Consider the following 13,924-nt stretch of genomic DNA (forward strand, 5'->3'; position numbering starts at 1 on the left):
TGAGTGTTTGTTTGGTTTCTTTTAAACTTTCACCATTGTAGTTTTCTTACATTTTTCCTTCCAAATCTTTTTCACTACCAAGGTTATTGGATTCTCCTTTAATTCTTCGGATATAACAATAAATCTAAATTCAACCCCAAATAATGAAATAAAAAGCCATGGTTTTAAGTCTCAATGATCAGGCTTTAATACATCTTCTGAACTAACAAAAATGACAAGCAAACAATTAAGCATGAATATTATACAGAATGATACACTTTGCAACATGGTCAGGGGATTCCTCGCATCAAAATGATTACCAAGAGGTGCAAATTCAAAGGCAAAACATCTCCACTAAAACAAGAATATACATGTACCATGAATCATGCTTGTGTTTAAGGGTCATTTCAAATTTCACAAGAACAGATCAATGTTTGATGTTTTTATCAGTTTATCAATTTACAAAATTACTGACTTGATTGATACATGGAAACATGATATTTGCAGGAATGTCAATCATGAAAACAACAGTGGTGTATTTTGATGCTAGAATGGGCGTCTTTCAATGAAAGCCGAATAACAAAACAGGGAACCTTCATGCATTAAGACAATACACAGCATAAATGAAATGAACATACAGAAAATTGAAAAAAGAGGAAAGTGTAACGTCTGCAAAGTCTAAATTTTTAATTTGTCCCATTAAAGAAATTCAAGGTTTTTGGTTATGATATATAATGATGGGACACATCTTTATCTTAATCAGATTACAATGTGGTCTTTGCCTTTTCTTTCTTCAGCTTTCCAAATAATGAATACATTAAACTATTAACCCATTTTCACATTTATTTAAAAAAATGAAATTAAAGTGTACTTTGCTAACATCATTCCATATCACCGTTTCGTATAATGCTTTCATCTTATATCAGTTGGTTTTTAATGTCAAGTACAGTGCATGAAAAATCAACTATTAAAACACTAAGAAAGGTAAACGAACCGCTCTATACACTTTGTACATGTATTTACAGACACAGACACCATATAAAGTGGTGAATACGTACAATCAAACTAGAGTCTTACAGGAATCCTTATTTTGGCCAAGACATACAAAATTAGACAATCAACAGTCAACCTTAAACAATCATCATTTGTGATTTACGTGTTGTAGCAAAACAAAATAATCAAATAAATCAATGGTATGATAATATTTACACGAGATGCATGGGGGGGGGGTACACTATACAGCTAGGTCATCCTTTACATAGAGTAAGTATGGTCTATCAGTTATAACAAGTCAAATATGAAAAGCATTGTATTTTTTGTTATAAGATTAAATTTTACAAGTATATCTCACACAAAGCTCATAATTACTTGACAAAACCACCAACAACCAATATAGAAACAAATTAATTGGACCATCGAGATTATATAAAATAAGCGAGACACTTGTACAGAGCATACTTGGGTAATATCAGAAATAATAACCAAACAAATACACCTTTGTATGACTTGAGGCTAGAGCATACCTGCATACCATCATTTTTTTTTCGACAAAGCATTTGCTATATACTGGGAATAAATAAGCAATAACTAGTAGGCATTTTTAGAGGACAAAGTTATTCAGGGGTTCACATCCTAGTCATAAAAAAATCTCAACAGAAACATACCAAATTCAGCATGAACATAATCAATATGACACTTTCATCTTCTTTATCTCATTCATTTACTTTTTATATTGTATGTGTAGTGTAATCTTGGTACATCACAATCATTGAAATAATTGGGACTATTTTACAGATCATGTTTAATGGGGAGAGCCAGATAGAGTATCATACACCAACTGAATTACCTAAAGCATTATATACACAATATTACACATAATTTTCAACCAAAAGATGTCCAAAATAGGCTTTGTTTTCAAAATCGCTATCACCAGCTTTCACGGTGTTCTTTTTTGTAACAAAAAAAAGAATGATGAACTAAAAATAATGCATATGGAGAAAAAATGCATTCACATTTTTCTATGCGCAACAGAATGGCAGAAAATTGTATGTACAAATTTGAAAATAAAATACATGAGTAAAACACACAAAGAGCACATCATAGTGGGTATCCCCAAATTAAAAAAAATTGAGGATACATTTCGAAAAGCAACAAACGATACGAACTTAGCAGTAGTAATATTTGTAATTTATCAAAGACAGATCATAATTTCTATGAAATGAAAAAAATAATGTTGAGCATACAATTTTTTTCCCTAGATACTCCCAAATCTCTCCTGTTATGAGTATCCTTCTTTTTTTGTTGGGGGGGGGGGCATGCTTTTCAAAATGAGACAATATTTCATACGGCAAACAATCAAAATTATTTTTCAAGCATACAACTGCATTTACATACAAAGGTTTCAATTTAGATTAGTAGTGTATAAATGAAACAGATAAAATGTAACATTTATAAAGATAGCTGATAACATATTTTCTTAACTATTTACTGCATATATATGCTCATTTTATATGCTTTAGTTTTGTGAAACTAATGTGAAATGCTAAAAGAGAAAATACATCTTTATTGTGATTTCAACTCCATTTCTAAGATATATACAGCTGTGGCCAAACCAGATATTTTTCAACAGTTTAAAGAGTAACATGAGAAATCTATAAAAAAAATTGATGGTTTGAAATGATGTGCTCTTTTCTTGCACACTTTAAGAATGAAACACAAATTTACATGCATAAATTACTATAATTCCCTTCTATTTGGATTGTAGGTCCAACATGCAGAAAACAATTATCAAAGCAAAAATTGTGCTTCTTAAAAAAGTAATCAGAATCTCATACCAAACTTTACATACTGGAAGGTTTCATACTAGTACTTGGAATCATATTTTTTTACAAAAACACACATTTAAAAAGGAAACAATTATTTATTTTGTGAGATGATCTTTTAACTTTACAAAGTGCATCATAAAGAACAGGTACATTGTACATTACTAGTCTAAGCAGCCTCAATGAGATCAGCTTCTACTATGGCATAATAGTTCGAACATGCACAAACTACTTGAAAAGAAAGTAATAAAATTTAATATTGTATAATCTGTCCAAAAAAAAGACTGACAAAAAAATCCTAGATAACAATACAAGCTGGGAAAAATGAATTTATGCAATGATTAGGGAATAAACAATTGTAATAATCATGAAATTATTTTTTTTCTCAACACAAAATCCCAACAACAATTACAGTGAATATACATGCAAATATTATCTGGTAGGAATTCAGTCAAATTCTACGTAAGTTTGCTGAACAAAGATGGTCTACAATCATTAAACATAACTTTCATTAAACTTTTGAAGAGGGTCATGAACAGAGGTTTGAAAGTCAGAACAGCAAATTTCATATAATGATATTTTTCGGATTAAAAAAATAGGAACAAAAGGCCATAATGAAAAAAATATTCAAATGATTTTGACTAGGGCTTTTTGACATAGGCCCTATTGTTAATAAAAAGAAAAGAAAATCCAACGGGCAAAACTCACAATACATTGAGTACCAGGAAAGAAACAATCAAATGTCATCAACTCCATCTGCCTGATATCTGGGAGTTAACATCACTTTTCCAATAGAAGGTCTAGACTTTATAATCACATGACATGGAGTCTGACAATCCGCCCATTTAGAGGTCGATTATTACGCTCCTTGATGGCACGATTAGCCTCTGTCGGGTTGGTGAATACAATCTTTGCTTGTCCTGTTGCTTTGCCTGTTGCTTCATTTGTGTCCAATTTGATAGCACCCTTAATAGTACTAAAACCTTTAAAGAAATCCCCAATAGCATCAACAGTGATTGTCAATGGGAGATTTGTTGCAGTAACAACACACCCTTTGTGTTGATCAGACTGGATGGGGGAAGATTTAGTTGATACAGGAGATGTATTTGTCTCTTTCGTCTCTGGAACAGTTTCTTTAGGTTTTTCTGGTTGTGGTTTCTTAGGGGATGGTTCAGGAGCAGCAGTCTTGGGAGCTGGAGTAAGGACCTTTTTATTAGGTTCAGATTGTTTAGATTCCTTTGAAGGTTCTGGTTTCTTTTGCTCATGCTTCTCTTGAGGCCTTTCAGGTGGTCTGTGGTCACGTGGGTTTTGAGAAGGTCTATCATCCAGATGCCGAGGACGACCACCACTAGGATGTTGAGGATGACCATCATCCGGACGTCGAGGGGGACGACCCTCATCAAGATGCAGAGGACGACCATCATCCGGATGTCGAGGTGGATGACCATCATCCGGGTGCCGAGGACGACCATCATTTAGATGTCGAGGAGGACGGCTATCATCGAGATGTCGAGGAGGACGGCCATCATCGGGATAACGAGGAGGACGTCCATCATCGTGATGTCGAGGACGGCCATCATGGGGATGTCGAGGAGGATGCCTATCATCGGGATGGCGAGGGCCGCCATCATCAGGACGACCAGGAGGGTGCCCATCATCAGGATGTCGATGAGGACGGCCATCATTGGGATGTGGAAGAAGATGGCCATCATCAGGTTGTCTTGGAAGCAGTCCATCGTCAGGATGTCTAGGTCGGCCATCATCCAGATGTTGAGGGCGTCCATCATCCATCATATCTCTAAATGGTGGCCTGAATGAGCCATGTGGATGTGGTCCACGGGGATGAAAGCCATGAGGAGAATCTTGATGTGGAACAGGGCCTCTGTTACCTTGGAAATGTGGTCCCCTGGCACCAAAAGGTTGTCCACGACCACGTCCTCCAAATCCATGATTAGGTCTATTTTGTTGCAACTCTCCAGTTTCCTGCAAAGCACGAATCATCATTGACTTTGAACAAGCGTTGATCTGAAGCGGTCGATCTTTCAGCTTTTGCAGTCTACGCTCTTCCGTTAAACGAGCTTGGTGGGCATCAGTGAATTCAACGAAACAGTGGCCAGATGGTTTTCCACTTGAGTTAATCATAATATGAATACCACCAGGAACAATCTGGATGCCACTGAAAAAGTGAGCAATGTCTGGCCATCGTGCTGTGTAGGGGACATTTCTAATGTGTGCACATACATATTCACTGGCACCATCTCCTGGAGGTCCATCAAATGATCCTGATGGTGGGCCCGTGTTATGATGTGGTTCTCTCTCCCCTGGCATACGCATATCTCTTTCCATTGATCGGCGATCTTCAGGCCCATGTTGTCTGTCCATATGACCATGTATATCTCTTGGTCCTTGATTATCTGGTTCTCTCCTATCTCCTTCAATTTCATCAAGCAAACCAGGTAAATTATTTCTTTGTGGAAAAGGAGGACCGTCCTGTTGGGAAGGTACATTCCTTCCATCTCTAGGAAAGGAATCTCTAGCATTGGGCCTGAAACCAGGTCCATTTCTTCCTTGTGAATTGTCACCTGGCCCTTGATTAGGAAAACCAATGCCTCCACGTGGTATCCTTTCCTCTGATTGGTTGTCAGTCCACCTTCGTGGGCTTGGATCCCTTATGTTCATTCCTTGTGGTCCCCTCTCGTTTATGCGGTCTTTATCTTGGTGATCAAAAAATCCTTGCTGTCTTCTATCAATATCTCTGTCCTTATCATATCCTTTTAGTTCACCTTCAGGGAAGTCAAGAAGTGGTTTTTTTTCACTACTACCATGACTTTGAGGTCCAATACTCTCAATGAGGGGTCGTCTTCTTTCTCCACTTTGTCCTGGTTGTCCTTCTTGTATATCCATGGATTCATTATTTCTATTCCTTTGATCCTGTCGCCATTCTTCCAAAGATCTTCCTCGAGAACTATGCACAGTAGTTTCACCTCTACCTTCATCCTGTCTGTTAGGTCTGGGTCCACCTTGCCAAGACTCTTGCATTCTTCCTTGTCTATCAGATATGCCGCCTTCCCATCTAGAGCCCATTGGACCACCTTGTCTGTTGTCTCCAGGGCCCCCAAATGAACCATGATGCATGTCTGAGGGATGATTTGCCCTCATATCTTCAGGGTTGCTAAATGGACGATTCATATCCATAGATTGATCCCTTCTCCTGTCTACAGGTCCATCACGTATGTTACCCATAGGACCTGACTGCATATTCATTGGCTCATCTCGTATTTCATTCCTAGCCCCAGTAAATGTATTGCTCATTTGGCCATGATGCATAGGATTATCCTGCCTGTTTCCTCTTGGGCCATTAAATGGTCCACGATCCATATCCATAGGGCCGCTAGGCATGTTGTCTAAGGAACGATGCTGTAAATCACTACCTTGCATGCTATCTCTAGGCCCAACAAATGGATTGCTTGCAGGGCCACTCTGCATAGTTATAGGACCGTCTCTCCTGTTATCATCAAATCCTCTCCGTGGACCTCCAAACTGACCATGTTGGAAATCCAGTAGACCTCCTTTATTTTGCCTTTCATCAGTGAATGGAAAGGTTTCCTTTGGAGCAGTTCTATTGTTCCCTAACATTCCTCCAGACATTCCCATCTGCTCTGGTACATCATACCTGTTGTCCATTGGATCTTGCATGAGCTCTGGTACACCATGCCTGCTCTCTAACAGACCTCGCTCGTGATCTGGTCCTCCATGCCTGCTGCCAATCGGATCTTGCCGACCTTCCATGGGACCTTTTCTATGCTCGGATACACCAAGCCTGCTGTCAATGGGACCTTGCTTTTGCTCTGGTACACCAAGTTTGCTGCTCATTGGATTTTGTCTGTCCTCTCCTTGTTGCTTATCTACTGAATCTTTACTGAATCTGGACACTGCATCCCGAATTGCATGAAAATCTATGGAGGGTGCTTCCTTTGTTTCATCTGGTCTTGCTTTGGAAGTAGAAACAGCTTGTGGAATATTGACAGACCCAAAATTCTTTTGTGTGAGCCCGAAGGGAGGTTTATCGTTTGCTGAAAGCTCAGGTGTTTTCAGCAATCCCTGTTCTTTGCCCTTTTCCTTTTGCAAACTTGGGGATGGCAACAATGATTTTGAAGGACCATCTTGCCTAGCTGCTTTCTGTGAGCGATCTTTTTCTTCAGTTTTTGGTGAGCCACGACTTTTATCTTCATTACCTTTACTTGATGACCTTACTTCTCTTGGTTCTTGATCCCTCCTGTCTTTCTTTTCTGATGTACTTTTTCTGTCTTGAGAGCCATGGCGAACAGGGCTTTGATTTCTCCTGCTCTGGCGTGATGATTCCCTGTCTCTGTCTCTGTCTCGATCTCTATCCCTTCTATCTCTTGAAGGACTTGTTTGTCTTCTCCCTGGTCCATTTCTTCCTGGGGAGCTACGACTACTGCTTCGGACAGGACTCCTTGCTCTTCTACCTGGACTACGTCCTCTCCTGTTGTATGGGCTACTGCCTCTTCGCCTGTCTGGACTTCTTCTTCCAGGTGAGCGTTTTTCATCAGCTCTTCTTTTCATATCTGAAATCTTTGCCTCCATAATTTCTTTTGAAATAATTCTGATTGAAACACTTCTTTTGTTGAAAAGTTTCCCATTCTTCTGGCAAGCTCTCCTTGCCATATCTGAATCAACAAACTCAACATAAGCTGTACCTGACCCAGGGCCATCTTTATGTGGGTCAAAATGAATGGTATCCTGCCTCATTGCTAATCCTTCAAAGAAGTCAACAATATCAGAATTTTTTGTGAAAGGAGCCACTCCCCTCATTTCGATAGCAGTATTGGAGCTTCGAAGGGGTGACTTTCTGCTTCTAACAGGTGATCTACTACGTCTTCTAGATGGTTCACTCCTGGATATGTCTTCCTTTTCTTTTTCCCACTCAGATTGAAGGCATGGACGTACATCAATGTAACGTTTTCCCATATACTGCTGATGTCTTTTAAGCGCTTGGTCGATATCACTTGGTCCTCGAAGTTTTACATTGGCAGTACCAGTCATATTTCCACGTGGGTCATTGTGAATCTGGATACCATCAGGTGCAATATTGATATCACGCAAGAATAGTCTGATATCCCTCTCTGAGGATCCATAAGGTAATCCAGAGAGGCGCACTGCATAAAACTCATCACCTGAAGGTTCCAACATTTGCAATTTGGTTCCATAAAGAGATGCAGGAGCAGGATGATCTAATAGAGATGAGGCAGTAGATGTTGGTAGTTGTTGATTTACTCTTGAGCCATACATTTGAGAATCAGAATCAACTCTGGAAGGAATATCAGCTTTGAGTGAAGGAATTGGCGGTTCTTGATTTGATAATGGAGCACGATTAGACACATCTCCCATGCGATTGTCAAAGTCAGAAGATTGAGATCTGTAATCTTGATACATTGGATAAACAGCAGACTGAGATTGATCCATGTTGAATGATTCCTCTCGTTTATCTTGCTGATTGTACATAGATCCTTGATTAAGATGGGTGTTTCCATATTGTTTGTTGTCGAAAAAACTTCCTCCCATCTCATTCTCATTGGACCCTTCACTCTGGTAGTGATCTCTCTTCTCTGTCATAGGCTTGCCTTGATTATCTTGAAAGGACTTGAAGCTATCAGTCCTTCTTCCTTGCATTGCTTCAGAAGGTAAGTCTCTGGATGAAGTGCTTGTTGCCCAGTAAGCATCCTCGTATGGTGTTCTGATGAATTTACCCTTTTCTTGTTCCCTATCTAAATTCTGCCTTCCATACATAGGTTGCGTGATTTCGGAATGAGAGTCCCTCGATTTTACCTGATCGCTGCTCCCTCTTTGATCTGCGTCCGATGTTTGCTGGTAGTCAAACTTGTCAGTAGGACCAGCAGGAGGATATGATGTAGATATTCCTTCCATTGGATCATCGACCTCTTCTTGATAGCCTCTTTCATCTGTATTCCTCATTCCCTCGGAAGGGAGGAGGCTACGGGATTTGTCACCCCCCTGCATGTAGGACATGTCACGATCCAAAGATTGCATGTCTGATCTCATGCCATATGAACCTGATCTATATTGTTGATCTTGGACATTTCCAGAAGGGAATCTCTCCTCTTGTCTGTCATATTCTGAGAACCTATCAAACTGAGCAGACTCCTGTGGATATCCTGAATCTCTGTCTGTGCGACCTTGCCTTCCTGCATCAAAATCATCTCGTCTCTGAATCCCTTGATTTCTCTCTTGGGTGTTGAATTCCTGATACATTGGACGTTGACCAGCATCTCCTCTACCCAAGGAATCCTCATTGAAACGGTCATTACCATACATTTTATTCTGGGAATGGCCAAAATTCAATCTTTCATTACTCTGTGATGGAGGATACGAGGTACCATAACCTTGGGGAGGAAGTGACTGATTAGATACATTTACATTACTACCTCGATAACCATCACCATACCCTGAAGGTTGTCTTTGCTGATCATCACTCTGGGGAAACCCTTGGTATCCCTGGCTGTGGGAACTCGTTACAGAACCCTCTCTGGATAGTAAACCACGTTGATTGGTCTGAGCCACAGGTGGGGTGACTATCTCAGACGTCCCAAAGGGATCTGGTTTCTGTGTTGCAGCTCTGCTTTCTGCAATCACCTCCTGCATCTCTGATTTGCTGCTTAGTAAGAGCATGATGCGACTTCCATTGAGTGGTTGTTTCTGAAGTTGCATTGCCTTGCGAGCATCATCATCAGAGCTGAAAGCGATAAAAACATCGCCTTCCTCTCCTCCAATGATATGTACACCACCATCTGGAATGGATAGACCCTCGAAATGTTGACGGACATCTTTGGCTGTAGCTGACCAAGGAAGTCCTTGAAGTCGTAAGATGATCATGATTGGTGGTATTCCTGAAGAAGTACCTGGAAAAAAAACATTCAAAGTGTTATAGTTACTGCTTTGTCACTTTTTGCACTTTTTTAATTTGATCGCTCTTTTTGCATGTTTAACTCTTTGCCCACCATGGACTTTAAAAAAATCTCCAGTGCAACATTAATATTATGGTGCACCCTTCAGAGGGATTTTGCAGGGACTATGCTAACATTTAATTCACAATAAACTTTGACTGGTTTATTGTAAATAAAAGTTTTGTCTATGCACTGTACAATGCAATGCATGCATCACTGTTTTGTATATCGTGGCTGGGCTGATAAAATCTTGTATCTCAAAATTTGAATATTTTACAAGCATTTAAGCAAAACATTCTGAAATTTTACTTTTATACAAATAAGGAATAAAGGAAACGTGCAACAATATATAACAACAATATATAATATATAAATGCAGCAAAGTATTTCAATGTTACATAAGTTTCTTAAATAAAAATAATACTTAACTCACTTTTTCATTCAAAATTATCTGAAATGGTCCTAGGATATTAACATATTAACAGTCCTGATCCTGATCAACAATAAAGGATAATCTGGAAAAGGTGGAAAAGGGGAAAAAAGATTTACATAGAGAACAATTAATATGCTGTTTGAAAAATGAAGGATGCTTCTGACTCCAAATAATATAAAACAAAAAATATGTCTGAAAACAAGGTTTCTAAACTTATATTGACATTGAGAAGAAAAATTTTGTTTTGTTTTTACAACATCTTTAATTTCTCAACAGTTCAAGTTCATTTATTAAAAATTTTATATGAAAAATGGCAAATAGTTTACATATTATATATATACAAACAATAAAAAGATAGAAGATAATATGATCCCGGAGTCGTAAAAATAACTCTAATTATGCAAAAAACAAAACAACAATAATCCCTATATATGATCAAAATTAAGGGTGCAAGTGGGTAATACAAATCTCTACATTTTAATTAGTATGAATGAAAGTATGAAAAGATCAAGCTTTGTGATAAGAGCACCCTGAAATAAAAGATTAAACACTTTCAATCAATAACAAACACATACAAAAATTGCAATAAGCAACCACAAATATTGGAGAGGGCCAGGTCTGAATGTGTTCAAACAAATCTTGATGAATAGTCATAATCATGTAGGCCTATTCTGCTGCCTATATTCAGATTTCAATAAAATCATTAGCAGTTTTATTTCAATATCTAACGAACAAACAATATATTATACAAACATTATCAGTGACATAATGAGCGAGAAATTTGAGGGGCCAGATATGGCGGATGGTGCAACTTCTAAAGGGGTGCAAGAGAGCGAGCAAAAAATTTTGAGTGTTTCAAAACAAAAATCTCATTTTTTAATAGCTATTCACATCATATTCAGAATTTGGTATATTTCACACTTTTCCTATCTTTGGGTCCCTTTTTTTTTGGGGGGGGGGGGTGGCATGGCCCCCAAGCCCCCCCCCCTTCACATCTGTATGCCAGTGAACTTTGACGAGTATATACGAATATGCAGATTTACAATCTTACCTGGTAGAATGATTGTTCTTGGTCACAAAATAAAAGAGTCCAAAGAAGAAGGATTTTGATGGTAGGAAAATAATCAACCTGATAAGATGAAAATAAAAATGGGGAAAATAGTTAATATTCAATCAGAAAAAAATTTTTAAACAGAAAACAGGAATATTGTAGTGGAAGAGGAATAAATGGATGAATGACTTCAGACATCTTAATTCATTTATTATATTTCAAATTACTGCATTTATTTATTATTAGTTTTGTTTTTGTTTGTTTTTTGGGGGTGTAAATTGATCAATATAGATGTTGGGCCTAACAAGATCTTAATACAAATACAATAAAGCAGATTAATATTTTTTTAATTTATGATCAAATACACCGGTCTCTTCAAGAATTACAATTTAAGCAACCACAAATATGGGGATGGCCGGGGTAGCCATGTAAAATACCTGTCTCAAATGGTGAATTAATCATCACGTTTTTTTTTCCATAAAATGAATAACATATTTTACATAAAAATTATTATAATCCTACCTGACAGATTGATTCTTAACGTTCTCAAAAGAAAGTCAATTCTGATAGCAGAACACAGTGACAACACAGTGAAACCTGAGTAAGAAGAGAATAATGAAAATTGGAAAATTGTTAATAATTTAGAGGAAGATTAGAAAATGAAGTGGGGGGGGGGGGGTATTTATTAACATAGTTGCTGGGCCTATTTGTCTTAATGTCATTAAAAGAATATTTAGTCAATAAAGGTAATACACAATTACTGTTATTCGTTTTCATGAAAATTAGATTAAAACCCAATGCTTAACATTCTTTTTTTTTTTTTTTTTTATTTATTCATTTTTTTTTTTTTGGGGGGGGGGGGTGGAGGTTACTAATATAATCTACCTATACATTGAACCCCCCGGAATGGTAGGCCCATGCGATGAGTTTGACAAACAAAGCAGACAGGAGATCACTTAATTTAGACTTCACTAGTTGCCTTCTAAGTCATTTGCAACACTCTATTTGAGCACATTGGCGCCTCAGATTTGACGCCACAAATCCGGACCGCGCCTCAAACGAATCGCATCTTTCTTTCTATCATGTCCAATCACACAGTTTTCTGTCCACGCATGCGCTTTTCTAGTCCCTTTTTTAAAAGTGAGAAAATAACAAATTCGCGCCGGGAGTTCCCCGAGTCCCCGACGCGACACATGGAAATAGCCGTATGCTTCATGGATAGGCCTTCGTTTTCCCGTCTGGAATGTTCTCACCGATCTTATCCCTACGAAGTGGATTCACGTTGTCAACACCAAAAAAAAAAAAAAAACCTGACTAGCACGCAAGCAGAACAAATAAAACACAAATATAATTCATCTATGTTTCTTATTTATTTTTCATTTATTTATTTATTATCTTTTTTTTTTTTTGGGGGGGGGGAGGTTGGTGCTCTTGCTAGCCCCCCCCCCCTCCTGTTCATTTCACATGCATATCGACAATCAGTTGATGGTAGAATATTCACTCGTATATCATACCAAGAAGATTCTATGACTGGAATTCCAACAGGCAACAAATTTATTCAAGCAGATGTTCATTTCTAAAGAAGCACAAAAGAAAGAACGGCAATAAGGACATTTTGATGTCCGCCTTCGAAGCCGCCAGTTTCGGTGAAGAAATCCGAGGCGTGAATTTTTACGAATATCCATTTGTATCAATTTTTCATCTTTCACATTAATAAAAAAACTGAAATTTGAATGCATGACATCAATAACCAAGCAATATTACGACAAGATATTTGCCCATGCAGACTACTGGTATATCAATTAACCTTTAATTGGTGAAAAAAGAAAGAATTTGACCTTTACTGAAACCAGATTTTAACACTTTTCCGATCGTTTGCAGCGAATAAAAAATTCAAATGTGGTCGGTGGAATATTGTTGTTCATTACTGTATATGCCAGATGAGTGCCCGCACATGCCCAGTCGAGCAAATTTGAGTAATATTTCAGGACATATTGCATAGTTTATTTTCGCATGCCCCGAATTATGTACTACTCATATAACCAGACCAAGATCATGAAGATGCCGCGAAAAAGTAATTATCATCACAAAAGCATATTTCCCTTTATGTATGACCTATAGCTGCGAGTCATGCGGGAATCATTTGTCTACACAATTGCAAGAGATGTTGAGCAAAGTGCATGCCTGACATACTTTCTGCTGGCGGCTTTTAACCTTGTTCAAAGAGATTTTATATGCTGTTACTCCATCTCATTTGAAACCTCCTTGATCATGGACCTCTATAGTAGGTCCATGGTCATACCCGGGATATCATACATAAAATTATCATTCATACGTAATACTGTTATGGTGGACAGGACAAAGTGAAGAGGAAGAGCGAAAAAAGGTGAAAGAAAGGAAGAAGTAGAAGAACAAGAAGAAGACATTAATATTTCATTATATAATGTACAAAGCGCTTCCCACCTTCCCATGCACATAAGAATTTTATTATTTGTTTTTTTTTAATAAAAATATTCACGAACAGAGGTTCTATATAATGCGATGCCGCAAATAATATTGGCATAGGACCCAGACAAAAAAATAAAATGATGAAGTGTATAGTAGACCTCATCCAGTGTACCGGTCAGGCAACTATTTCTTTCTCAACAGTAAA

General features: G+C 37.9%; 1 protein-coding gene across 1 annotated transcript; it reads right to left on the reverse strand.

Moving 5' to 3' along the window:
- Positions 1-162: 162 nt before the first annotated feature.
- On the reverse strand, positions 163-11,871 carry LOC129253927 (uncharacterized). Its single transcript, XM_064095225.1, has 4 exons — positions 11,794-11,871; positions 11,272-11,349; positions 10,221-10,302; positions 163-9,742 (listed from the first exon to the last, which is right to left on the reverse strand). The coding sequence occupies exon 4, from the start codon at positions 9,714-9,716 to the stop codon at positions 3,615-3,617; it is 6,102 nt and encodes a 2,033-aa protein (XP_063951295.1). The 5' UTR covers positions 9,717-9,742; positions 10,221-10,302; positions 11,272-11,349; positions 11,794-11,871; the 3' UTR covers positions 163-3,614.
- Between the last annotated feature and the right edge of the window lie 2,053 nt (positions 11,872-13,924).

This window comes from Lytechinus pictus, chromosome 2 (assembly GCF_037042905.1).
Source record: "Lytechinus pictus isolate F3 Inbred chromosome 2, Lp3.0, whole genome shotgun sequence".
NCBI classification, from domain to species: Eukaryota; Metazoa; Echinodermata; class Echinoidea; order Temnopleuroida; family Toxopneustidae; genus Lytechinus; species Lytechinus pictus.

Coding starts and splice junctions, on each gene's coding strand:
- LOC129253927 (XM_064095225.1), bottom strand. CDS start 9,716: ATGATCATCTTACGACTTCAAGGACTTCCTTGGTCAGCTACAGCCAAA.